The 26119-nt window shown below is 35.4% G+C and overlaps 1 protein-coding gene across 1 annotated transcript in view; it reads left to right on the plus strand.

Annotated features, from left to right (window-relative positions):
- Nucleotides 1-26119, plus strand: part of FGF10 (fibroblast growth factor 10) — a 93068-nt gene that overhangs the window by 62453 nt on the left and 4496 nt on the right. Inside the window, exon 2 of the mRNA XM_052659017.1 lies at nt 25851-25954. Within this exon, the coding sequence (XP_052514977.1) occupies nt 25851-25954 (104 nt within the window). The remainder of the gene's footprint in view (nt 1-25850; nt 25955-26119) is intronic.

A 26119-nucleotide genomic window follows, 5' to 3' on the forward strand; every position in this document is an offset into this window, starting at 1 on the left:
TTGTCAGTGTTATATAATAATTTCAATGTATATTTAACACATAAATCTGATTTTGGCAACTATAACCATTACTTCTGGAGAAGGCAGTGTCACCCCACTCCAGTACTCTTGCCTGGAAAATCCCATGGAAAGAGGAGCCTGGTGGGCTGCAGTCCATGGGGTCGCAACTGAGCAACTTCACTTTCACTTTTCACTTTCATGCGTTGGAGAAGGAAATGGCAACCCACCCCAGTGTTCTTGCCTGGAGAATCCCAGGGACGGCAGAGCCTGGTGGGCTGCCATCTATGGGGTCGCACAGAGTCGGACACGACTGAAGCAACTTAGCAGCAGCAGCAGCAGTAGCAACCATTACTTCAGCATAGATTTCTAAAACTAAAATTATTTGGTTAAAGGCAAAGGTTGAAGGTTATTCTAGTAAGCTGCTTGTTTTAAAAATGTTCCAGTTTACAGGCATGGCAAAGAAATATAAAAGGTAAAAAAATGTCAAAAAGAATAAATAAAATGAAGCAAAGAAAAAAAATGAAATCATAGATAGAGTCAAGAATCAGTTCAGTTCAGTGCTCAGTCATGTCCGACTCTTTGAGACCCCATGGACTGCAGCACACCAGGCCTCCCTGTCCATCACCAATTCCTGGAGTTTACTCAAACTCATCTCCATTGAGTTGGTGATGCCATCCAGCCATCTCATCCTCTGTGGTCCCCTTCTCCTCCCGTCTTCAATCTTTCCCAGCAGCAGGATCTTTTCAAATGAGTCAGCTCTTTGCATCAGGTAGCCAACTTAATGGAATTTCAGCTTCAACATCAGTTCTTTCAATGAACACTCAGGACTGATCTCCCTTAGGATTCAAGAATGAGTTAACACAAATTTTCTGCCTTCAGATGTTATACCTAGGCAAATAGTAGACCATAAATAGTGCCCCTTAGATTTTCAAGTTAGTGAGACAAGCTTAGTGTGTTATGGAAATCAGAATTCACAGATATTTAAAAAAAACTAATTACCTTAAACATCACAAATTTTTTAAAAATGACAAATTATCCACCCAATGAAACCAATAAGAAGAATATTGTGTACTATGCTGAAATACATTTTTGCTCTATCTTTATAACAAACAGAACAATACTCAAAAAGAAGTTTGTTGTATTAACTTGCTAATTTCAAGCCAATGGCTTTTGATTAATTCAAGTATAGTTTTTAAAATGTTTCTAAGAATGTATTCCATATCCCTCGTAATCATTGATACTCTTATACAAGCTTTTGACAGATACTGAGTTGCCATAATTCAAGAGTATTCAGCCTCGGTGAGAGGGCGGGGGGCGACACTAGTGAATCCATCTAGTTGAGGGCAGAACAAGAATTAACAATTTGAAGAGTTAGGAAAACTGACATCTTCTTGAGGACATAGAAGAGTGTTAAAGGGTCCTGCCGAGTTTCTGAATGGAAGTCCGTGTCTCCTCTTCTTAGAGGGAAATTTTTATACATACAGAAGTTAGTGTCTGAGCCATTTATCCCATCTATCAATTTCTTTGTACCACTTACATTTTGAAAAGTATTGTATCTATAAAATATATTTTATTTGAAAATAAAATTTTCTCCTCAATTTTATATTTAAAGGTAAAATTTGACCATTTTTAATTATTCATTTTTCTTAATGAATCATAAGACCACTTGCTAAATTAAAACATTGAAATTGTGGTTAAACTGTATAAAATTTAAAAACATAATAAATGAAAAACTGAAATGTTTACAATATTTCTATCTTTAATACTCATCTTTCCTTTATACCTCTCAAAATTTTGTTTTTTCTTATAGCTTCTGTATATGTCTCATAATTATTTCTTGTTTTTTATTTCTTATGATTTTACAAAGGGATTATTTTCATTTTATTTTCAAATAGTGGCTGGAATATTTAAAAACTATTAATTTTAAATATTTTATAATGATTAAAGAACTATGAAGATTTTCAGTAGGTTTTGTTGTTTAAGTTAGCTAATCCTATCGTTCAAAAGTAGTGATGATGTTGCTTACTCTTTTCAATATATATCCTTCTAATCTGGTTTAATTTTTCTGTGTTGCATTTGACCTGAACTTCTCAGTTAATGGTAAATACTAGTTCTGTCAACAGGTTTAGTTTCAGTTCAGTTTGGTCACTCAGTCATGTCCAACTCTTTACAACCCCATGAACCACAGCATGCCAAGCCTCCCTGTCCATCATCAGTTCCTGGAGTTTACCCAAATTCATGTCCATTGAGTCGGTGATGCCATCCAATCATCTCATCCTCTGTCCTCCCTTTCTCCTCTTGCCCTCAATCTTTCCCAGTGTCAGGGTCTTTTCAAATGAGTTAGCTCTTCGCATCAGGTGGCCAGAGTATTGGAGTTTCAGCTTTAGCATCAGTCCTTCCAATGAATACCTAGGACTAATCTTCTTTAGGATGGACTGGTTGGATCTCCTTGCAGTCCAAGAGACTCTCAAGAGTCTTCTCCAACACCATGGTTCAAAAGCATCAATTCTTTGGCACTCAGCTTTCTTTATAGTCCAACTCTCACGTCCATACATGACTACTGGAAAAACCATAGTCTTGACTAGATGGACTTTTGTTGGCAAAGTAATGTCTCTGCTTTTTAATATCCTGTTTAGGTGGGTCATAACTTTTCTTCCAAGGAGTAAGCGTTTTTTAATTTCATGGCTGTAGTCACCATCTGCAGTGATTTTGGAGGCCAAAAAAATAAATCCAGCCACTGTTCCCACTGTTTCCCCATCTATTTTCCATGAGGTGAGGGAACCAGATGCCATGATCTTCATTTTCTGAATCTTGAGCTTTAAGCCAACTTTTTCACTCTCCTCTTTCGCTTTCATCAAGAGGCTCTTTAATTCTTCTTCACTTTCTGCATAAGGGTGGCATCATCTGCATATCTGAGATTATTGATATTTCTCCAATATAAGTCTGAATTTGGCAATAAGAGGTTCATGATCTGAGCCATAGTCACCTTCCTGTCTTGTTTTTGCTGACTGTATAGAGCTTCTCCATCTTTGGCTGCAAAGAATATAATCAGTCTGATTTTGGTGTTGGCCATCTGGTGATGTCCATGTGTAGAGTCTTCTCTTGTGTTGTTGGAAGAGGGTGTTTACTATGACCAATACGTTCTCTTGGCAAAACTCTATTAACCTTTGCCCTGCTTCATTCTGTACTCCAAGGCCAAATTTGCCTGTTACTCAGGCAGGTTTAGTTTACCTAATATCAAACTGTATTTGAATTGCTAAATAACTCTCACTTGATCATAATGGCATCTTCTTGTACTATACTATTGAAATCAGCTAATTAGTAGTTTATTTACGATTCAATTGTAGTTTTATGTTTCTTCATCATATTTCGGCATCAGAGATATATTCTTTTTGCAAAATAAATTTGAATTATTAATACAAAATTGGTTAACATGTTTTAGAATATTTAACAACTTTCACAAGTATAACTGGCAGAAATTAGAGCCATTTTTAGGATTGGAGAAATTGTTTTACAGTAGCAGTGGTAGTAATGGTAGTATTTTATTAAAAATAGACCCTCTCCTCAGTTTGACTCAGGTGATGAATAATATAGGTCCTAAGGACATTTGAGGGTCATTTTTAGTGTTGAGGTCATTCATCACTATTAACATTCGTTATACTCTGACAGTATTCAAGAGTGTGAACAGTTATATGAGTTCCTAAGTTGGTATGCATAAGTAATATAGAATATTCTATAGTGTTTATTTACAGAATTTTTTTCCATTTTCTCAATATGTGCTTTTCCAATATGCAAATACGGAAGAAAACAGTAAATTAAAGCTAAACATACAGGCAAAGTATAAACATGTAACTTAACTGCAATGTAAATTTGTATAGAGGATTTGTTTTGCATGCTTAGCTTGTGTTATGCAATGAATTAAAATAGTGACCTAAATAGAACTTCATTGATTCCTATTAATGATGTTAAAGATGTAGATCACTGAATAAATTTAGTATGCCAGAAGTCGTATTTAGCCTGTAGCTCTGGGATCATAAAATCTGAATGTTTCTTCACAGTAAAATTCCCAAGACCTTTGTTTAAATTTTATTTTGATAAAGTATCCTTAATATAAAAAGAGAGTTTTTATTATGTGCTAAGATATATACTAAGGAGAACACTAGCCAGGAACAGGATTGGAGATGCAGCCAAATGGAGGCTTTACAATTATTAACATTTTTAACACTTCTTGATCCAAAAAGAAATCTGGAAACTCTTCGAGTGGGACAGCGCTTACTTAAAGAGAAAATAGAGTAGGCCATTTCCTCTTATAATTAAGATGCATAAGTATCTCTGGTGAGCAACCATTGTTGTGAATAATTCTTATCATGCTGCGATCTACATGGTCCCACCTATATAAGAATAGGTATATTCTTATAACTTATTGTAAGAAAAATAAAAGCTATTTCGATCTTTAACTTATCCCTTTGCTATTCATTATTCTTTATGTTGAAGTTAAATTCTGAGTCTGGAACTATGTGGAAGAGATTAAATTAAACCAAATACAGTATCATATGATTAAAAATCTTCTATTGTTAACAGGGGAGAGTGTTGAAGTGAGAATGATTCAAGTGAGGAAAGGTCCTCTTTGCTATAGTAATTTTTCTCACAGACAGTTATTTACCCCCAGTATTTATGATCAATTTCCACTGAGCTTTCTCTGATTTGTTTATGAATGCATCTTTATTTTCTAATCAACTAAGCAATACCAGGCATTAGCACTCCTGCTTGCCTGGCATTGCCACTTCATATGGTAGCTACCCTGCAGAGCACCTTTGTTTTCTAAAGCTGGTGAAAAGAATTTTAGCTGGATTGAAAAAAAATCTGCATTGGAATTTCAGTTGTGCTAACCATCAGTTGTGTAAAGTCAGATAATTCATTTAACTATTATGTCATTCTGTGTAATCCAAATTATTAAATTCTTTAATATGACCTCTAATAACATGTCTATTGATAAGCACATTACTGAATTCAGTTCATTTTGTATGAAATGACCACATTCCCCTTTGTAGTTGGGGTGAGGTAGTGACAAGCATTCCTTTTTAATGAATTGGGAGAAAACGTCTGTTCTTGCTGGATTTCGAGATATTTTTATAGAGGTGGCCTAGGAATATTCCAAACACACTTGAAGAAAAGCCAGTGGAAGCAGTATCTTTCAAATGGATTCTCACTCTAGAATGCAAGGATAACAAGTTAAAGTGGGCGAAGATGGAAAGACTGAAGTTGTAGACATAACAATAAGGCATTTATGTCTTCATTCAGAAAAATGGTTTAGAGCATCACAAAGTTTCGAGCAACTGAGGTTTACTAAAGCAAAATACTGGTAAAAAAAAAAAAAACAAAACTTGAAGTAACATTTACTATTATTGAGAGGAAATAGTGCCCTTTTGGTATTTAGCTTTAATGGAGTTTACCATCTGCTTTGGGCTGCATTCCCTAGTTGAAAGAGCAAGGGATGAGAATCACCTTTTGTACTAGTTGACCGTTAGTTTCTGGAAAAAAGTGAGACCGAGAAGAATTACTGTAAGAAGGAAAGCTCTGATGGAGTGGGAAACCAGAGCTGAAACACAGATGAGAGTGTCAAGCTGTGCCTTCCCTCCTCCTGCCAGCTCCTCCCTCTTCCAGCAATAACACGCCCCACACATAACACAAACATAGAGATAGTGGAATCCAACACACATCTTTTATTATTCAAACTGGCAGGCTCAGCATTATCTCCTTCCATTGCTAAGAGTAAGGAGGCAGCTGTTGACAATATGGAAATCAAATCACACAGAGGGAGTCTGTTAGTTAACATTTTGAAAACCAATAAAACGCAACATCACTTAGTGCTTAAGAGCCTGCATATTTGATGTCATATAAGAGTTTGCACCTTGATGCTAAGCTATTTCAATGTTAGCTTCCTGTTGTATACAACAGGATATATAATGGAGCCATAAATGTTTATGACCAGTGTTCTAAACATAGGGTCCAGTACAAGGGGATACACTATAAGTTGGACTTTATCATAGTTACATATTCATTTTTCTTTCTTCCTCTCTATGAAATGAACTTTTGGACAAAAACACCACTGTCGTCTCTCTTATTCAGATCTGTAATCTTAGTACCTAGCACTGTGCTTTGAACATAAGTAGTTTTTTGCTGCTAAACTTAGACCAGTCTGCTTTCTGGAAAGAAATCCCACTCTGCAAGAGTTTAGTTCATCTGCCATATGTATTCATTGTTCCATCAATACAGCTTACTTCTGTAATAAATTACATAAATATGGTGACTATTTTCTGTCTAGACTGACTTTAATGTGTGTTTTCACATAATTATAGAATTGAAAATCCTGACTTAAGTTCCACTAGTTCTAGTTTTTTTAATAGGTCTATCTGCTGACTTCACTTTCTGCTTATTAACCGAAATACAATAAAGTATTAGGAGGGAGACTATGTAAACCCACATGCATATACTATCATATTAAGACTTAGAAACTCTCTAGAGATGGCCAGATCAAGAGCAGTGTGGCGTTGCCACATGAGACCTTTCAGTCTGGTGGACTGATTTCATCCTTTTTTCTTATCTTCCTGCCCTTCTTTTTCTTCTTCCTTTTCCTCGTCCTTCTTTCTCAACATACTTCCTTCCTTACTTCAACCAAGTATGTGTCAAAGAACACTAATCACTTAAACTCTTGCTACTCAGAGTGTGGTTCTAGGACTGGCAGCATTGAAATCACTTGGGAGTTTGTAATGCAGAAGTTGGCACCCAGCCTCAGGTGATTTACATAAAGCTTGAACTCTTTCTCTAGCCTATCTTGTGGGTAGCCGAGGGAAGATATGGTTTCACCCACTAGAGGGCAGTAAGACATGCACACCACTAGGCACCACATGTACTTCCCCAAGTATGATTAACAGTTTAACTACCTGCAGTTGCCAAAGGGGTAGTATGCCTAGTTCCTTTAAAGGAAAAACAACCAAGTCAAACCAGATTACATAGAGAAGTTCAACATGTGAGATCAATGAAATAAGCAGTTCTATGACACTAGCTAGTATAAAATCAGGCGCCAAATCCGAAATTGTAATGTTGGCTCTCTTTCATAGATTATAGGACTATAAAGCTGGAAAAGGCTTTGATAATCACCTCTGGGGCAACCTCTTTACTTTAGAGATGAGGAAGGATACTCCAAGAGGTTAACTGCTTCTTTCAAATTCATACAGCTCGCAATTTGCCAAGCCAAATCTGGAACTACTACCAACAGACTCCCTACCAAGAGTAAAACAAGATTTTAACGAGATGCAAAACATATCTCTGTAGTATTCCATGGTAAAATGAAGTTCATACTTGTACTTTACACAGATGATGGGTTTAATATTGCTGTTGTTTTCTTTAGAGGGAGGGGATAGCAGTGGAGGCACTTGTCTTTTTTTCTTCTTCAGTTATTTATATTCAGTTGTACTACCATCAGAACACAGCATAGATGTCTCCAGCTGCAGTTCTATAAGTGTCCACATGTAAATATCAACCACTCACTAAGTACTGAGTAACTATAATATTCATGGCACAGTTTCACATTCCTTTTAATGTGATGCTAGCATCATTTCTACTCTTGGTGGTCTTTAGTTATGTATGTTATTATAGCTTAGCTGGTAACTGTTTTTAATTCTCAATCCCATATGTTTTTTGCATGCAAAATAGGATCAACAACATTATGTCAGACCCAAAGATACAGAAGGTGATGAAAACTGAGCTGGTGGATCTTCATTCATCTAATAAGCTGGAAAGGCTTTACAGAAAGAGGAACCCTAATTGCACATACAACACCCTCAGCCTCACATGTCTTCAAAATGACCTTTAAAATAATGCTTTAAATGTCATAACTTTTTTAGAAAACATTGAGCCAAACATGGAAATTGCATGAGAAGAATTTCTGAATCTCCAATTAAAGGCACAAAGAGCCACATTTTCAATTTCCTCTTCCTTTTTTCTTTCTCTAACGTGTTGATGCAATTATTTAATAAAAACCAACATCACATTAAAATAATTAGGCATTAAGCAGTTGAATGTTGATGGATATAATACAAGCAGTTTCTTAGACAGAGGTTAAGTTTTTGAGCAAAGTTCCAGGATAGAAAACGTGGTGAAGCAGAGTTTCAGTGGAGCAATAAAAGTACTCCAAAAATAACAGCATACATTTTTTAAGGAATGTCCAGTCTTATTCAATTTCAGCCTTGTCAAAGAAATTTAAATCTAGCTCCCAAATAAATGTTTAAGAATCCTGACTTACTCATCTCTTCTCTTACTTTTAGCAACAGTATATAAATGATGTCATAATCAACTGTTAGAACTTTGTCATGATTGTTTATAATGAGAGTTACCCACAAGCTCACTTAAATTATCCAGAATATGACTCCAAAACATAGCTGCTAAGATTGGAGCAGATTCTGAAGTAAATGGCCTACGTAGGTTTTGTTCTTCCTATTCTAAACTGAAAAGGAAATAATCTTAGCAAAAAAATGATGATGTCTGATCAAGTGAGCTAGTATCCATAATCTGTAATTTAAACAACTTAAATTGTAATATTGATTTTCCTAAGGGATAAACAAATTATATACTATTTGTATAGGATATGTATTTTCTCCACCATTAATAGTACAAAAACCACAAATAAAATCAGTAGCATTTAATAGACTATATTTTAGTATTCATATTAAAATATATATGCAATTATTTTAGGAGGTTAATATTACCATTTGCACTTACTTTACCTATTTTATCTGAGAATATAAATACATAATAAACATTATAATAAAATAATAGCCTTCAATTATTCCCAGTAATATTAGTGGCATACTCATGTTTATATCTCAAATATGCTTTTAATTTTCTGAAGCAGAGACAAATTGCTGGTGATATCTTAATGTTTTGAGGTACTTAATGCCAAAAGGCTTGGACCTGATCTTTAACTGAATATTTCCCAGATGTGTAGTAGGGTGAAAGGTGGAACAACTAACAGAAATCAACTTCCTATCCATGTTAGACTTACTTAGGTGAATTTTAAGTAAGGATTAATTAGACAGTGAGACCTTATAAGCAGTCAACTTCACAGCTCCCAGAGATAAAAGCTGGGAACATGTTCAGTTGTAACATAAGCCATATGTTGAGAAAGAGAAGTATCAACTACCAGTGTCTGCTTTCACCTTGTTTATAATGCTTTTTTAGCCAACTTTCTTTTGAAAATCTAATATTCTGGGAAATGTTGAAAAGTTGTTTACTAAAGGGTGAAGCACCTTACATTTTTGAATAAATATCAGATAAATATTGAAGGAGCAAAAAAATGTGAAACATTTAACTCCTATGGATGAGCTCATGAATTAAAAAAAATAACTTAAGAATGACAAGAGGAAACTGCTATTAATGTGGCTTATCCTGGACTAGCTTTGTACTGACAGTTACCCTGGGGACACTAATGCTCTGAAACTCTATGTCTCCGTGGGAAGCCAGGCTGTCCAGTTTAGGAAGAGGAATTTGGCGCAAATTTACAGTTGTTTGTCCAGATTCAGAAGAGACTAAAGATGAATTGGAACAAGATCTTGCCAATTATTCATTCTTAGGGATTGGGTGCTTTAACTTGACAAGATTTGCCACCTAAAACAGCTGTTTTGTGTTGGAGACTACTAGATGGTAAGTTTGCCAGAACTACTTAGAACGTCTGAGCCATAAATGTCAAAGCAAACGTTTCTGATATTGGGTACATGCTCCTTTTGTGATGTTTTTCATTTGAATCATCATTGGTTATGGGTATTGGTTTAGATTGGTAGTGTCAAAGTGGAAGACAGTGATATCAAGCTAAAAGCCAATGATCAAAATGTGTCAGTCATTTAGGAAGAGACCTGCTTCAACAAACAATGAAAATTAGATATGGTCCAAATCATATAAGAAATCAATCCAGTGCACTTATTTGCCAACAGTGAGAACAAAATCTTCAATAATATCAGTTCCTCAGATATGTCAAGTTATTCTGGATAAAAATCTACTGGAAATAATTTTCCTTATGTTTTTTTTTTCCTTTTTAGACTTTTAAAAATTATTTATTAGCATAGATGAAATTTTCAGGTTGTAGTAAGAAATAAATGAAATGTAAAGAATCTGTCTGAAAAAATATCTTGCAAAGCAAGTAACTGATATATATATATATTATGTATTTTTTTCTGCCTATAATAAATTTGCCAGAAAATCTTGTCTACCAAAAAAGTTAGTGTGTCAATATTTTGCTTCAATTTAAAGGTCAAAAATATTTCTGACTTTACATGTGATTACCTTACATGCTACCTTGCTACCTCAATTGCTAGCAAGGGCAGTTGAAAAAGAGAAAACTATCATATTCCAAAGAATAGTACACTGCTCTGTCTACAGGGTTGCCAGTATTTTTGGAGGGGTTGAATGAAGGTGAAAGAAAAAAACCATGAAAATGATTTTCAAGCATAGCCATTTAACATCATAGTGTGTATATCCCTTGAAGTTTGTGAATGGGAAGACAGCTAAGAAAATGTCTCCGAAACTCTCATTTTGAAAATCAAGTTTGTGTAACAGGACAAGACATGTGGTACAAGTCTATGAAATTAGATCACATAGCCTAGTACCACAAACGTAATTATTAGCGGCTGTTTTTGTCAACTGGCAGGTTACAGAAACAATAAAAAGAGGAGCTGATGATGATGAAAGAGGAAGGGCATGAAATGGTTGTACTCTTCTCAGTAGCTTTTAACTCTCAACTTAAAGATTTTGTCAAACTCTCCAGACTTCAAGTGTTGACTGAGAAGCAAAGAGGGATGAGATGGCTTTTTGTTGGCTGGAAGAATAAAGATAGGATCTCCTATCACACCAGCCAGAAGGCTGTTAAGCACTCAAGATGAAAACACTCAGGGTTTTAGAGTCAGCAAGAAATTGTTTATGTTTGGACATTTGCAGCAGACCTCATTACCTTAACATCCTTGACCAAGTTTTTGAGGTAAAAAAAAACATCCAGATTATCGACTGAGATATTGGACTTTGTGGTAAAGGGATTCTTTTTTTTTTTTTTAACTTTTAAATAGGTTCCCATGATTGTACACCTGTGAAGGGAAAGAAAACAGAGAAATCTTTGGTTTTGCTGCAAATAAAAATTGCAGCAAATAAAAGCAAATTGAAGCAAATAAAATTTAGTATGAAAAGATGGAGCAGAACAATTTAGGCTTCGGATTCCACTTTACTCTTGACAGTGGTTCTTTATGTTCAGTAGATGGCTTTCATACACAGAAAACATCAAATACTTGTCGATGTGATTTTCATAGGATTACATTTGGTAATTAGTCCCTCAATGTACCTGTGCCTTACTTTGTTGATTGTGCATCCAAAAATAATGTGAGGCATCAGGTCTCCAGGATAGAGACCATGCTGAGGTTAGAAGACAAACTGGGGCAGGATGTTGGGGTGCAGAGGGTGCTGTGTTTCTCTGTATTCCTGCCATGGAAGGTGAAGATGAACTGGCTTGTGATTTTACCCCGCTGTGTAACCTATGGAGAGTTGGCATGCTCAAAGAGAGAATACTTGCCAATGGAGAAGAGCTTCCTTTTCCTCTTTCCAGAGAAAAATAAGTTTGCCAAAGTTGAAATTGGTACTTTGCACGTGAGTTCCTTCAGATAAATTACTAATTTGTTCCATGATTATATGTTGGATACCTGTTATGGGCTAGGTGCTGGCAGTACAGATGTGGCCCATTTGGAGAAATAGAAGAGTCATGCTTTCAAAAAATTAAAGGCAAGCTAAAGCTCTTCCTACCTCCAGCTAAAGGCATTATAGTTCTTTCTTCACCATAGTTCTTATCTGCATACTGAACTTCGCCTTGACATGCCTAGTCCTTGTATCAAAATGCATAAAGAAATAAGTCCAGTTCCATGGTGACTGTAACCTATCCATATGTGAAAATTTCCTAAGAGAGTTCTAATCCTGAGTTCCATGTCCATATTCTGCCATAGTTTAATCAAAATTTTCAAGCTTTTCAGGGCATGGCTAGTTTTTAGCTTTTTGAAATTTAAAAAATTGGTTTTCTAACTGGTTTATTTATATAAGATAGATATATGTTTCTTTTCATTTATCTGTTAAATAACAGTTACTATGAAATATATATCATCTCATGGCACTTGAATTTCTGAGTCTGTTTTGGTAAAATATAGAAGCATCAAATATATGCCCTCATAAATCATGACTCTAAATTTGACATCTATTTGGACATGATTTATAAAAATTCTTATATGAAAACAAATAAACAAGGTTTACTTTGAATTTTTCCCAAGAATAATATACAGTGAAATATTTCAGGGTTTGTAGTAAATCAAATTATATTACAATCATGTTATTTTTTCTGACCTTCTTAAATTAGTGGGAGAAGAAACATTTACAATAGAATTTGAATGGTATGAAAATATTGAATGTTGATCATTCTTTATAGATGTTTCCAGTAATTTATTAACCTGTCTTGCTTAAATAACAATCAACCACTTTACCTAAATGTGTTTTGCCAATCTGTTGACAATTTGACTAATTATTTTCAAATTTGTATTGTCTTTTTGAACTTCTGTTTTTCTCTACCTATATCCATGCACTAAAATTTTACTCACCATAAATTTTATAAATTATTTTATTTCTGTTGAATTTAATAATTATTTGACAAAACAAGCTAGTTAGAATTGAGCAAATCCATTCAAATGCTTCCTTGAAATTTAGTATATGAATTAAGTAATATCATGAGTCTTCATTTTGGGGGAAATGTTTTCAGATTTCAACAGATAAACATCAAGTAGAAACAGTTCTTCAAACTATAATGTATGGAATTTTATCTAGCTGAACTGAAGGATACTACAAAGAAGGTTTTTGTTTTTTTTTTTTAATGTACCTGTTATTTATTTTTTTCAAGTTTTGGCCACACCTTGTAGCATGTGGAATTATAGTTCCCTGACCAGAGATCGAACTCATGCCCCCCGCATTGGCAATGCCGAGTCTTAACCATTGGACCACTGGGAAGTCCCTACAAAGAAGTTTAAGTTAACTTTTATTTGAATGTTTTTTCCAATTTTTTAAAGATTTTAACAATTTGGGATAAAATTTAATTGAATAAAATGAGCTACTTGCAATTAGCATGGTTTAGATATGTATTTTAATGCAAAATATACAAAATCAAGTCAGTACAGTAATTTTAATTCAGTGGTTTTTCTCTATTAACTTTTAGTTTTGATTTTCTCTCTTTTTTTGTCCCCTGTAATTTGGATACAAGAAAGCATATCTTATATGCATGAAAACTTAAGTACATAGTAGTTATAAGCTATCATCTGCACTTAAATACTGAACATTCAGTGTGCTTCATTCAGAACGGTTTACTAAGACTTGCATCAATATGACTATGGAACAACACTTGTCTGAAAAGCATATATATTAAACATACACACATTATATATTAGTCTACTTATTTGCCTCTCAACATTTTTTAAAACTCTCTTACAAGGTCCTGCTGATTATTTGGGACCAGCACCTACATTTAATGTTATCTTAACTGACAGTTTTCACTTTCAAACTTGGATCAGATAGTGTTTTCATTTAAAGGGTGTGTGTTCCTTCTCAAAAGTATACTATTTTAAACCAATTTAAGCATTGGTTTTAAAATAAGATGTATATTAAAATAATCCCTGGTCTTTGTCAACCATGGGAAAACATAAATCTTGTGTCAGGTAAAATTTATCCTGTCTAGTAATACCTTTATAGATAGTCTGTTAACTTAAGACAGTGAAACAATAAAAGTAGAGTTTAAAAACCCTTACATAATATTTTATCTTATATGTATAAATACAAAGAATAAGAGAGGATATATGTCAGGTTCTACTATCAATGATCAGATGCATCTCACTAAAGGAGTAATAATCTACTCCTCAACATGGTGAAGGTACATCTGTTCTTAAAACATCTCTTCCTAGTCCAATGTTGCTTTTCCCATGTTCTGTCTGACTTTTATGCTCATTTTTATGTTTATACTGTCTCAAAATACTCTTTTTAAGTACCAAGGAAATACCTTATATTGATTTCTATGAAAGTATTCCTTCCAATGTACTCTGCAAAATACTGGCTGTGTGCATTACTGGTGACTAGTAATGAATGTGTGACGCTGTCTTCCTCTATTTCCAACCTGAGAGAAACCTGTTTTCTTTGTCAGTTGTGTGGAAAATAACAGGGCATTTTCATGAACTTTGGAGATGAAATCACTTCAACCTTAGTACATGGAGAAGGAATTAGCAAACCACTCCAGTATTCTTGCCTGGAGAACCCCAGGGACAGAGGAGCCTGGCAGGCTACAGTCCATGGGGTCGCAAGAGTCGCACACGACTTGGCGACTACACCACCACCACCACCACTACCACCTTAGTATATGGCCAAAATAAATCAGTCATTTTGGTCAAAACCCACAGAACCATGACCTTCCCTCAGTATCTTGATTAAACTTTCCCTTTTCAGCAGAAGCCAGAATTCTTTATTGCAATATGATGAGTTACAGATACGCATAATTTTATATATGACAAATGAATCAATGTTTTAATTTGACAAGTATATATAAATAGGTAAATTTTTTGCATAATCAAATAAAAATCTACATACTAAATAGTCATGTTTGTATTTCTTAGTATTATAACTATCCACTATCTAAGTAACTATGGGAGGAATCTTTGAAAGAATAAAGAATCATTATATACTATTCCATATCATGCAAAAGCTTTATTAATTTACAAAATACATGTTCAAAGTGATGCATGAGCTTGAACTCTAAAAATTGTTGTACAGTAAGTAGCTTAAGTTACTCAGGGCTGTTTTAGCTAATTTGTGAACACTTCAATGCATCAAGTGAGACTATTTCTTACTAGAAATCCAACATTAAGATGTGCTCTACTAACCCATTTTATTCTTTTCGTTAAATTGAGGAAAAAAGATATTTAGATATTACATTTTTGTATTAAAGAAAATTATTAAATTTAGTAAATGTGATAGGCATTTTATAAGAATAACTTTAGAGTAATTATCTATATTGACATGGTGATCATTTACCAAAATATGTCAGGGAACAATTCCTCTAATCCTTTATGTTGGCTTTTAAATTTTTTCTTACTTTATAAATAAAATGCAGTGGTCAAGCTCAACTAGAATGAATTGTTTCTGTGTAATGAGTAAGATAAATTAGTCTATAAAACATTAAGTAGATAGAAAACTTTTGCCTGGCTGCCAACAGTTTTTAAATGTTTATAGGAGCTTCATGTTGTAGTAGAAAGAACTTGTACTAACTATTTATTTCAGGCTCTAAGTAATCTTTTAGAGGTGCTTGGATAAGTCCCTGTATATCCCCAGGTCCCCTGGTGTCATCTATTATAGAAGGGAAAGAGATAAACCAGACAATCTCTAGATTTCATCAAGCTCTTCTCTGACTCTACAATTTACTAAGAGCTAGCTTTTTCTTAAGCCTTAAAGGACCTGAACTTTCCTCACAAAAACAAATGACATGAAGCTTTCTTATTTAGTAATTTTAGCCAATTTTGAGGCTTTAAAAGCTTTAAACTAATCAGAAGTTTTGTTTGAACCAAAAATATTTCTCAAAATAATCTATGATGCTTCATCTGGGAGGTGAGAGAAGGCAATATCACATTTGATATGCTTACCAAAGCCTCCTTATTGTAATAGATCTAATTTAGGGAGTTGGCTGGCCTTTTCTAGTGCATAACGTGTTTCTAGTATTATTTTGCATTGTCTGTAGATTTATCCAGCAGCAGTAAGATTGCAGTGATTGTCCTTTATTTTCATATGGTTGGTATTTAGACCACCATTTCTACATAGATTGACAGACTTTCCTTCCCTCCAATGCTCAGTGAAGAGACATAAACCACATGAGGTTTCCCTCAGGCTTTTCCCCAAAATGTGAAATGTAGGAGACATGATAGAGTAGGGCCAAAGTAGGATGTGATTGGATGCCCAGGCAAGAAATCAGGAATTCTAACACTTTAGAATTTTTTTGAAGAATTAGTTTACTAAAGGAAATGGGGAAAAAAGAAAAAATAAATAAATAGCTTTATAAACTTTATATATATTTTCTGACAGAGAAATAAAGTTTACCTTTCAAGAAGAAATATTTTCCATATTTACTCTTTGCCTTATTTTGGCTGTATTACCTACCAATCAAATGAATCGTGCTGGATTTTCCTGAGAGTATCTTCAGTCTCCCTTTCTAAACTCTTTCTGTTTTATGCTATTTCCCGCCGTTTATTCCATTGTAAAATGGGATCCAGTGTCAATTATCTTGGGTCACAGCAAATGACTCAAACATGTAAGTATTTCCAGTGTTCTTTTTCCAGGATTACTGGCAGTTGGGAGTAGAGCAAGGGGCACACAAGCTTTTCTAGGTATTTATTTCATGCAAAATTAGGCTTACTAGGCTTACTATTTTTCCTCATATTGCAAATTAGTTTAATTTATATCAGTACTTACTATGGACAATACTCAGGAATTTCAAATAAATTCTTATCCTTAGAAACATGTAATTTATCTCATTATCAATCTTTCCTAAGAACACAGAAGGTAATATCTGAAAACACAAAATATTTATAATTATCTATGTCCTGATACAGTTCAATAAAGTTAAAAGAATGGCCAAAAAACCTCTGATAGTGAGGAAAAAACTTAGAAAATATTAAGTTTACTAAATCTATTGATCTAGCACAGTGTCATGAAGAGCCACGTTAGATGGTCATCTGCAAATATTTATTGACTTATGATCAATATGGAAAACTTCAGAGTCATGTTTCATTTGTAGTAAAAATACCATAATGAGATGAATCTTTAACACACTTTAACATTTATTTATAACTAGGGAATAAAGTATCTAGATTGTATTGTTTCTGATACTTTTTTGATGTTAGGTCAGTGACAGTGGTTAAATTACAGCATAAGTCAATTAAAATATAGCTTTAAATTGAGAAATGTTTTAGAATTTGCCACCATACTCATCAATCAGACCAAGCTAGTCAGAGTTTAGCCTCTGACTTGAAGTACCAGGTGAGAATGTAAAAGGTCATTGTGTGTTGTAGCAAATTGGCAAAGGTACATCTCATTATATTACATAGGGGTGGTAAGGATTTTCTGCTAATGTAGGTTCTGTTTCTGTCTGCAATTCTAAAAGAATGTCAAGGGTATTTGAAAGAACTGTGGCTGATAGAGAAACTAAATATCTCTTTTGCATTATGCTGAAAAGGCAGCCAGAGTCTATAATAGGACAAGGTGGACCAGCTTTAGATTAATGAGCAGCCCACTCTGGTATCATCCCTTTAAAGGTAGTGAGATTATTCTAGAGGGTGGGAGATCAAGGGGATCCCTACAGATCTGTAACAATTTCATGGCCATCAGCACAATTTTAAGGGAACAATACAATCATTTAATTCTTAGAGTGTCCAATGTCAACACAATTACCCTATGAAAATGCCTATAAAATACTTCTTTAGGAACAGTTTAAGGCACTTAAGGTTTTTTGTTTGTTTGTTTGTTTTTTTGTTTTTTGTTTTAATTTTTATTTTTACTTTATTTTACTTTACAATACTGTATTGGTTTTGCCATACATTGACATGAATCCACCACGGGTGTACATGTGTTCCCAAACATGAACCCCCCTCCCACCTCCCTCCCCATAACATCTCTCTGGGTCATCACCGTGCACCAGCCCCAAGCATGCTGTATCCTGCGGCGGACATAGACTGGCGATTCGATTCTTACATGATAGTATACATGTTACAATGCCATTCTCCCGAATCATCCCACCCTCTCCCTCTCCTTAAGTTTCCACCAGCATTCCATACCCTTATTGAGGAGAAGAAAATAAAGATTCTGCTAACGTTGTTATAAGTCAAAAAACTGGCCACAGAGAACAGTATACTATATTTGTTTGTAAACTCTAAATCTACATTATCTCACTTATGCAGACATTGAATCCCACACCTATCAAAAACAAGCAAAAGAAAAACCCAGTACTTCTTTCCACATTCTTTAACAATTTCCTTTGATGTTGTTACCATTATTTTGCAATTTTATTTCTCTGCATGTGTTTCTATCAGTGCTTTATATATCAGAGTCCTGCTCTGTCTCTGAATGCGAACACTGTGTGGTCCTGGGACCAGCAAAATCAGCACTGCCTGGGAAATTGCTAGAAATTTAAATTTTCTGGTCCTACCCCAGATCTCGGAGAAGGCAATGGCACCTCACTCCAATACTCTTGCCTGGAAAATCCCATGGACGGAGGAGCCTGGTGGGCTGCAGTCCACGGGGGTCGCTGGGAGTTGGACACGACTGAGTGACTTCACTTTCACTTTTCACTTTCATGCATTGGAGAAGGAAATGGCAGCCCACTCCAGTGTTCTTGCCTGGAGAATCCCAGGGACGGGGGAACCTGTTGGGCTGCCGTCTCTGGGGTCGCACAGAGTCAGACATGACTGAAGCGACTTAGCAGCAGCAACCCCAGATCTACCAAATAAAAAATCCAAAACATGTGTGTTTAAACAAGACTTCCAAATGATTCTGGTGCAAATGCTTAAGTTTTAGAACTACAGGTGTGGTTCTGAAAAACTAGTTAACTTGGCACGATTCTGACTCAGCAGACAGTAAATATCTATCCAGTGTTCACTGCCTGGCATGACACTAGTGCTAAAGAACCTGCCTGCCAATGCAGGAGACATAAGAGATGCAGGTTCAATCCCTGGGTCAGAAAGATCCCCTGGAGAAGGGCATGGCAACCCACTCCAATATTCTTGCCTGGAGAATCCCATGGAAGAGGAGCCTGGCAGGCTACAGTCCATGGGGTCTCAAAGAATCAGACAAGACTGAGCACGCACGCATACACACACACAATCTCCATATATGAAGAAGGAAATGAAAGAACATGAAGATATAGGGGCCAAGTTTTTTTTTTTAATAAAGTTATAAAAGAAAATTTAGTTATCAAGAAAATTATTCTATATGGAAGTGAATCCCTTTGTGCAGACTAAATGGTATGCTTGTCTAAAATACTTTTGAAATTTAATAATCAAGTGTTTGCTAGAATATGGAGAAAAGTATCTAAATAGATAAAACAACTTTTATTGTTGAGTTTTTTATAATTTGCCTAAAAGTAATATTAAACATTTATATTTTATAATTCACAAACTTTTCCTTTGAAGCATACATTTTGGCACATCATCTAACTTTTATTTTCATTTTATTTGGATACGGAATTATTAATTCATCTCAAGATTTTACAAAGATTACTGTCAAACAAAAAATATATTTAATACATATCCAGATTTTATCTACTCAGCCAGTGCTGGACTAACCACTTATGATTTATTTGTTCATTTAATAAATATATATTGAACATACATTATGAACTATATACTTTTCTAATAATTTTTTTTAAAAAAGATCACTATGTCTTCTATGATTCTTTGAGTAAGATACACAATTAAGGAGATAGACCCAGAGTGATCCTAAACTGAATACCATATTTGGAGCCAGTTAGGCTGAGGCCCATGCTATTGGGTATGGCCCATAATCTCAGAGATATGCAGTATAAATGTGATAACAAGCCAAGGAGGTCTATAGGTTTTTCTGTAGTAGGATATAATAGATCTGTCTGGGCCACTGAACAATTCATGGGAAAGAAAGAGACAGATTTAGTTTAGAGAGGATGGGATTTGTGTAACATACTAATCATGACATGTTTCAGCACACTGACTAAAGCTATCAAACTACATATACAGCATTATGATCTATTTTGTGTTAAAATGTTTAGAAAAAAATTATACATGACTAATTCTGAATTCATAAGTCTCTGACATTTATTGAGCTGCTTCCACGTTTCACAAATCATTTTTTGAAAAGTCCATTCCTCATCCAGGAGAGCATCACTTCTACTCAAGCAGAACCCTTACATGTACTGAGTGTCCCCCACAAAGTGCAATCAGTGGGGAGACCCCACAGTGGCTCAGGTATGCACCAAGCTCTTTCCGCTCCTCCATGCCTTTCATCACTCATTCACTTTTCTCCCCCTAAAATGTTCCCCTCAACTTCTCAGTTCCCACCTGTTAAAATCCTACCCCTTGAAAGATTCATCTCCAATACCAACCATCTTCTTCAGGATGACTTCTTTACTAAAAACTATGGCAGCATATTTTATCTCTAATAGAGCACTTAACATATTTACTTTGTGTTGTAATTACTTAAATTTTTCCTATCTTTATCCTAACCAGTTTTAAAACTCCTTGCAGGTCAAGATTGTGTCTCATCTGTCTTTTCATCCTCCATAGTGACAGCTATCACAAGCCCTGCACATGGGTGCTTAGTACATGCTAGCAGAGGATAAGATGGTTGGATGGCATCACCAACTCAATGGACATGAGTCTGAGCAAGCTCCAGGAGTTAGTGTTGGACAGAGAAGCCTGGCGTGATACAGTCCATGGGATGCAAAGAGTAAGACAGGACTGAGAGACTGAACTGAACTGAATATTCTAGCAGAATTAATTTACTCAAATAATCTCCAGGATTGATTTATATATGCAAGCTCTGTTTAGCCAGGAGACGATAATCAGATTTTGTATCCATTTTTTGCATTTCACTGCCCCCTTGTATATATCCATTCTGTTATTAATAAATCACTTTAACTTTCCTTTTCCTGTTATACCCATGAAAAGTTATTTAAGGAGAGAGTTACCATCTAGGCCAATAGCTTGTGTATTATCATGGACCAAAAAGAGTAGTCTTGGTCCAGTGTAATTGCTGGAGAAAAAACAGGTTAGATGCTTCTTTTCTGGAGATGGATGAGAGACAGAAGCTGGGAATAATGTTTCTGAATGGCTGCATCCTGAGACTGACAACTCAGTGATTCATCAAAACATAACTCTTGCCCTAAAGTTAAAAAAAAAACTGATTTACATGAAAATTATGATGTCCAGATTATTTCCATTTGGAGTTCATCAGTTTTCAAAGTCCTCCCCATTACTACAGTGATGCTGCACCATTAGGTAGAATTTGCCAATTAATAGGAGCTAATATTTTTGTCACAATAACTCTTCTTAGATTATCAAACTTGATTAAGACTTCACATATCACTCAAAATAAACCATATGTTGCTATTATTTACTTGAATGAATTTTTGCTTTAAAATTAGCTTTTTCTATTGATGCTTTTGAACTGTGGTGTTGGAGAAGACTGTTGAGAGTCCCTTGGACTGCAAGGAGATCCAACCAGTCCATTCTGAAGGAGATCAGCCCTGGGATTTCTTTGGAAGGAATGATGCTAAAGCTGAAATTCCAGTACTTTGGCCACCTCATGCGAAGAGTTGATTCATTGGAAAAGACTCTGATGCTGGGAGGGATCGGGGGCAGGTGGAGAAGGGGATGACAGAGGATGAGATGGCTGGATGGCATCACTGACTCGAAGGACGTGAGTCTGGGTGAACTCCGGGAGTTGGTGATGGACAGGGAGGCCTGGCGTGCTGCGATTCATGGGGTTGCAAAGAGTCGGACACGACTGAGCGACTGAACTGAACTGAACTGAATATGTTCTTTAAACTGTTACATATTTTTAGATAAAATATTTCCTATTTGCCAGAATCCTTAGAGTCAGTAGAAGATGGTTGATACCTTGACTCTGACAACTCCCCACCCTTACTTCTTACAGCTTCCTGCCTGTTTCTCACTTTCCCCTAGGAGGCTGTTGAATTGGCATTCAATTTTGTATTAAAACATATACCTGTAGAAAAAGTTATTAATGCACCAACTCTGAAACATACTTTCCAAAAGTATTTTGTAGGCAAACTTGATCATCCTTAACAAAGAACAGAGAACATGGGAGAGATTCTTTCTTAAAAAATAGACAAGTCCTTTAGACTTGAAAGTTTAGAAAGTCCCTCGCACATTCAAAGAAATTCATAACAAGTCATTGTCCTTTAAGCACAAGCTGGAATCAAGATTGCTTGGAGAAATATCAATAACCTAGATATGCAGATGACATCACCCTTATGGCAGAAAGTGAAGAAGAGCTAAAGAGCCTCTTGATGAAAGTGAAAGAGAGTGAAAAAGTTGACTTAAAGTTCAACATTCACAAAACTAAGATCATGGCATCTAGTCCCATCACTTCATGGCAAATAGATGGGGAAACAATGACAGACTTTATTTTTTGGGACTCCAGATTTACTGCAGATGGTGACTGCAGCCATGAAATTAAAATATGTTTGCTCCTTGGAAGAAAAGTAATGATCAACCTAGACAGCATATTAAAAAGCAGAGACATTACTTTGCCAACAAAGGTCCTTCTAGTCAAAGCTATGGTTTTTCCAGTAGTCATGTATGGATGTGAAAGTAGGACTATAAAGAAAGCTGAGTGCCGAAGAATTGATGCTTTTGAGCTGTGGTGTTGGAGAAGACTCTTGAGAGTCCTTTGGACTGCAAAGAGATCCAACCAGTCCATCCTAAAGGAGATCAGTCCTGAATATTCATTGGAAGGACTGATGCTGAAGCTGAAGCTCCAATACTTTGGCCACCTGATGCGAATAACTGACTAGTTTGAAAAGACCCTGATGCTGGGAGAGTTTGAAGCTGGGAGGAGAAGGGGACGACAGAGGATGAGATGATTGGATGGCATCACCGACTCAATGAACATAAGTTTGAGCTGGGAATTGATGATGGACAGGGAAGCTTGGTGTGCTGCAGTCCATGGGGTCACAAAGTGTTGAACACAACTGAGCAATTGAACTGAACTGAACTGTCCTTTACCTACAAAATTATCGAATTCTGACTTACTGATATATGATGTATCCAAAAGTTTATTTTCAGAACTCAAAAGAATTTAAATCATCCAGGTCTTCCTCTTTGTATTTTGAAGCATACTGAAGCTTTTCAAGCTCGCCCTAACTGATTATAGAGTAAGAAAAAAGGTTAACTGATTGATGAATTCTTTGAATATTGTGTTCCTATTTTGTGCAAAACAGAAAGAAACCCAGGAGTTTCTGAGCATAAATACAATCTATCGTGTGCAGTGCACTCTCAGAAATAATCAGTCAAGGATTTGCCAATATTTATTTCACCAGAACATTTTTGCTTCTGCCAACTCAGTCTGTTACTAGAGCTTAATTCTACTTGTTCTCATTTAAAAACTTTAATTCTTTGCTGAAATCAACCTTTTTCATTCTAACAATTTCCAGTTAAAAAGCCGACAAAGGGCTTATCATATAATTTACTGATAGTACTTACTTGCCTTTTTTGGCAGGTAAAACAAATAGCAGCCTAAATATGTGTCCCAGATTCCTATCATTGCCTTGTTCTGTATCCTCTGCTTGTGACATAAATAAAGCATATTAGATTTCCTTCCCTGAGACTCAGACATTATCGTCCATGGCATGCCAAATCATTGGGAGGATAAGCACATTATTAAGTTGTTAAAAACTGTTATCTTGATGAGTCATTTTGTCAGTTGTTTTTCCAGCAGAATTCCCTTGTGGAAACAGGAAAGAAGCAAGAAATCTGATGGAGAGGCAACACAGTCAGAGACAGAGACAAAAACAATCTGAAAGTGAGAGGACATAGTTATTGGGTCCCTCATAATTGACCTATGTCACTTTCTCACCTTGTGTGTAAGTTATAAAACTTCAGTATCATCATCCAGTTTTTCATCTGTAATTGAGAATAACCCAACCTCCTTAGATGACATTGTGAAAATTAAAGAAATAAAGTAAAAAAAAAAAGTACTTTTTAACGTGCAAATAAATGTATGTGTTTGTCACTTGAGGACAACTACTAGCATAAGGAATGGGATATCAAAAATACAGATACTGATTTAACATCTTGTAATAACCTATAATGGAAACGAAACTGAAAAACACACATGTACATGTGTAGTTATTTCCTTCTCCAGGGGATCTTCCCAAACCCGCGTCTCCTGCATTGCAGGCAGATTCTTTACTGTCTGAGCTACTAGGGAAGCCCAAAATAACCTATAATGGAAAAGAATCTGAAACACACACACACATATATAGGCATATATATTGTTGTTGTTCAGTTGCTAAGTCGTATCTGACTCTTTGCAACACCATATTTATATGAATTGCTTTGCTGAATACTTGAAAATAATGTGACATTGTAAAATCAACTACACTTCAATAAAGCAAAACAGAACAAAAGTACAGATAGTGTTTCCCTCACTCTTCACACTCTTTCCTTGTTTGAGCTTGCCAAAAGAAATCTGTCTTGCTCTATTAATAAGGAGGTGTGCTGTGTTAGGTCTCAGGCTTCCTATAGGATATAAGAACAGAATCGTCTACGGCATGTAGTCTGGCGCAAGTCTCTCTAGTGATGTCAGCTTTGCTCTGGGGCATGAAAGCCCTTCTACTGGCCATAACATGGCTTGTCAGCATATGAAGAAAGAAAAACAGGTGTCCGTGTCTAAAGGACACTCTTTGTTTTTGGGAAAAGTGTAAGCACACAATATGCTGACCACATTTAGGATGGTGTTTCTAATGATAGGAAGTACAGGATAAATCCTAACTTATATCAGCTTTCTGATTTTATAGGCTAAGCCAGTGGGAATTTGTGTGTCTTATTCAGGATTTACCTAGCCTGTTGAAGAAGAAGTTTCAAACTCTGTGACTGTTAGAGGAAAACTTTCCTATCATAATAATTAAGAAAGCACTGAGCTCTAGGCAATTTCTAATTGTTTTATATGTACTCTCATTTAATCCTCATAAAACTAGAAAGGCGGGACTAATATGCTGCTCATTTTACAAATGGAATTGAGACACAGGCAGTTCAGTGACTTCTCCTGTGGCCATTCACTAAGTGCAAAGCCAGGTTTCAAATGCGGTCTGGATTCAGAGGCCTTTGCTAATCACAGTGTACTTCTCTTCCCTGAGACAGCTTTCCCAAGAGTTTAAAAATAAGAAGCAGGTATAATACCTGGGGTCTCTTTGCCTAAGCTAGTGTGGCATTTTAAGTAGATAGTTTACCTGCCAGCTTATCAGAGGAAATTATCTTTAGATGCACTAACCAAAACTTGTGTATTAGGAGAAAAGATCTCTTATCTATCAGTTCCCAGTTCCCTTAGTTTTTCATTCTTTCTAAGAAAAAAAGAAACTAAATCTTTCAAAAGTACTGATGGATTCTCTCCCAACCCAGACTACTAATTCTGCTATTTTAAAGACAATGTGGACATTGGGATTACTCTCTCTGTATTTTAGAATGTCAACACATTCGTGAAAAATAAATTTATCAGTTAAATAAAGCCAAGAGATTTAGTTTATCTGAGTCCTACAAAGAAGAAATAGTTTACCAGTGTTTTTACAGATTGAAGTAAATCTGACATATTATTGACATATGTTATAGATTTAGTTTAATACCATAGTACAGATGTGTGCTCTGATAATTTTTTTGTGAAATCTAGGCTAAGATGAGTAAAGTTGTTTCAATATTTATAGGGTTGAAAATGCAGAGTTAGCAAAGGAAGTATTTTAATTGAAACAATATTTTCCCCTATATGCTCAGAGTAAAATGCAGGGGAATTCATTTAGACTATTTTTTTTTTCCCATATAGTGACTGTGTTTTTAGGCACAGTGAAAAAGGTGTGTTTCCTGCCCTGCCCCCCATCTTTTTGATTTTGGAACCATTAAAAATGAATAGCTTCTTCTGACCTTTATTTCTTTCAATTAAGTATATGTGACTCTTTAAGTTCAGCCTTTTAAAATTGTATGTTTTAGGTATCCTGGAGATAACTTCAGTGGAAATCGGAGTTGTTGCTGTGAAAGCTATTAACAGCAACTATTATTTAGCCATGAACAAGAAGGGGAAACTCTATGGCTCGGTAAGTATTCTGCTTTTAATTGAAAAATCCAGTTCAGTAAATTATTACCATAGTTTTGCAATGTTTCCCCAGACATTAAATAGCTTTGTTATCATTCTGTTGCTAGTAAATAGAACCACAAAGGGCTGGTCACCAAGAGTTTCAAGCGCTGGCAAGGCAGCTCTC

This window comes from Budorcas taxicolor, chromosome 20, assembly GCF_023091745.1.
Source record: "Budorcas taxicolor isolate Tak-1 chromosome 20, Takin1.1, whole genome shotgun sequence".
Taxonomy (NCBI): domain Eukaryota; kingdom Metazoa; phylum Chordata; class Mammalia; order Artiodactyla; family Bovidae; genus Budorcas; species Budorcas taxicolor.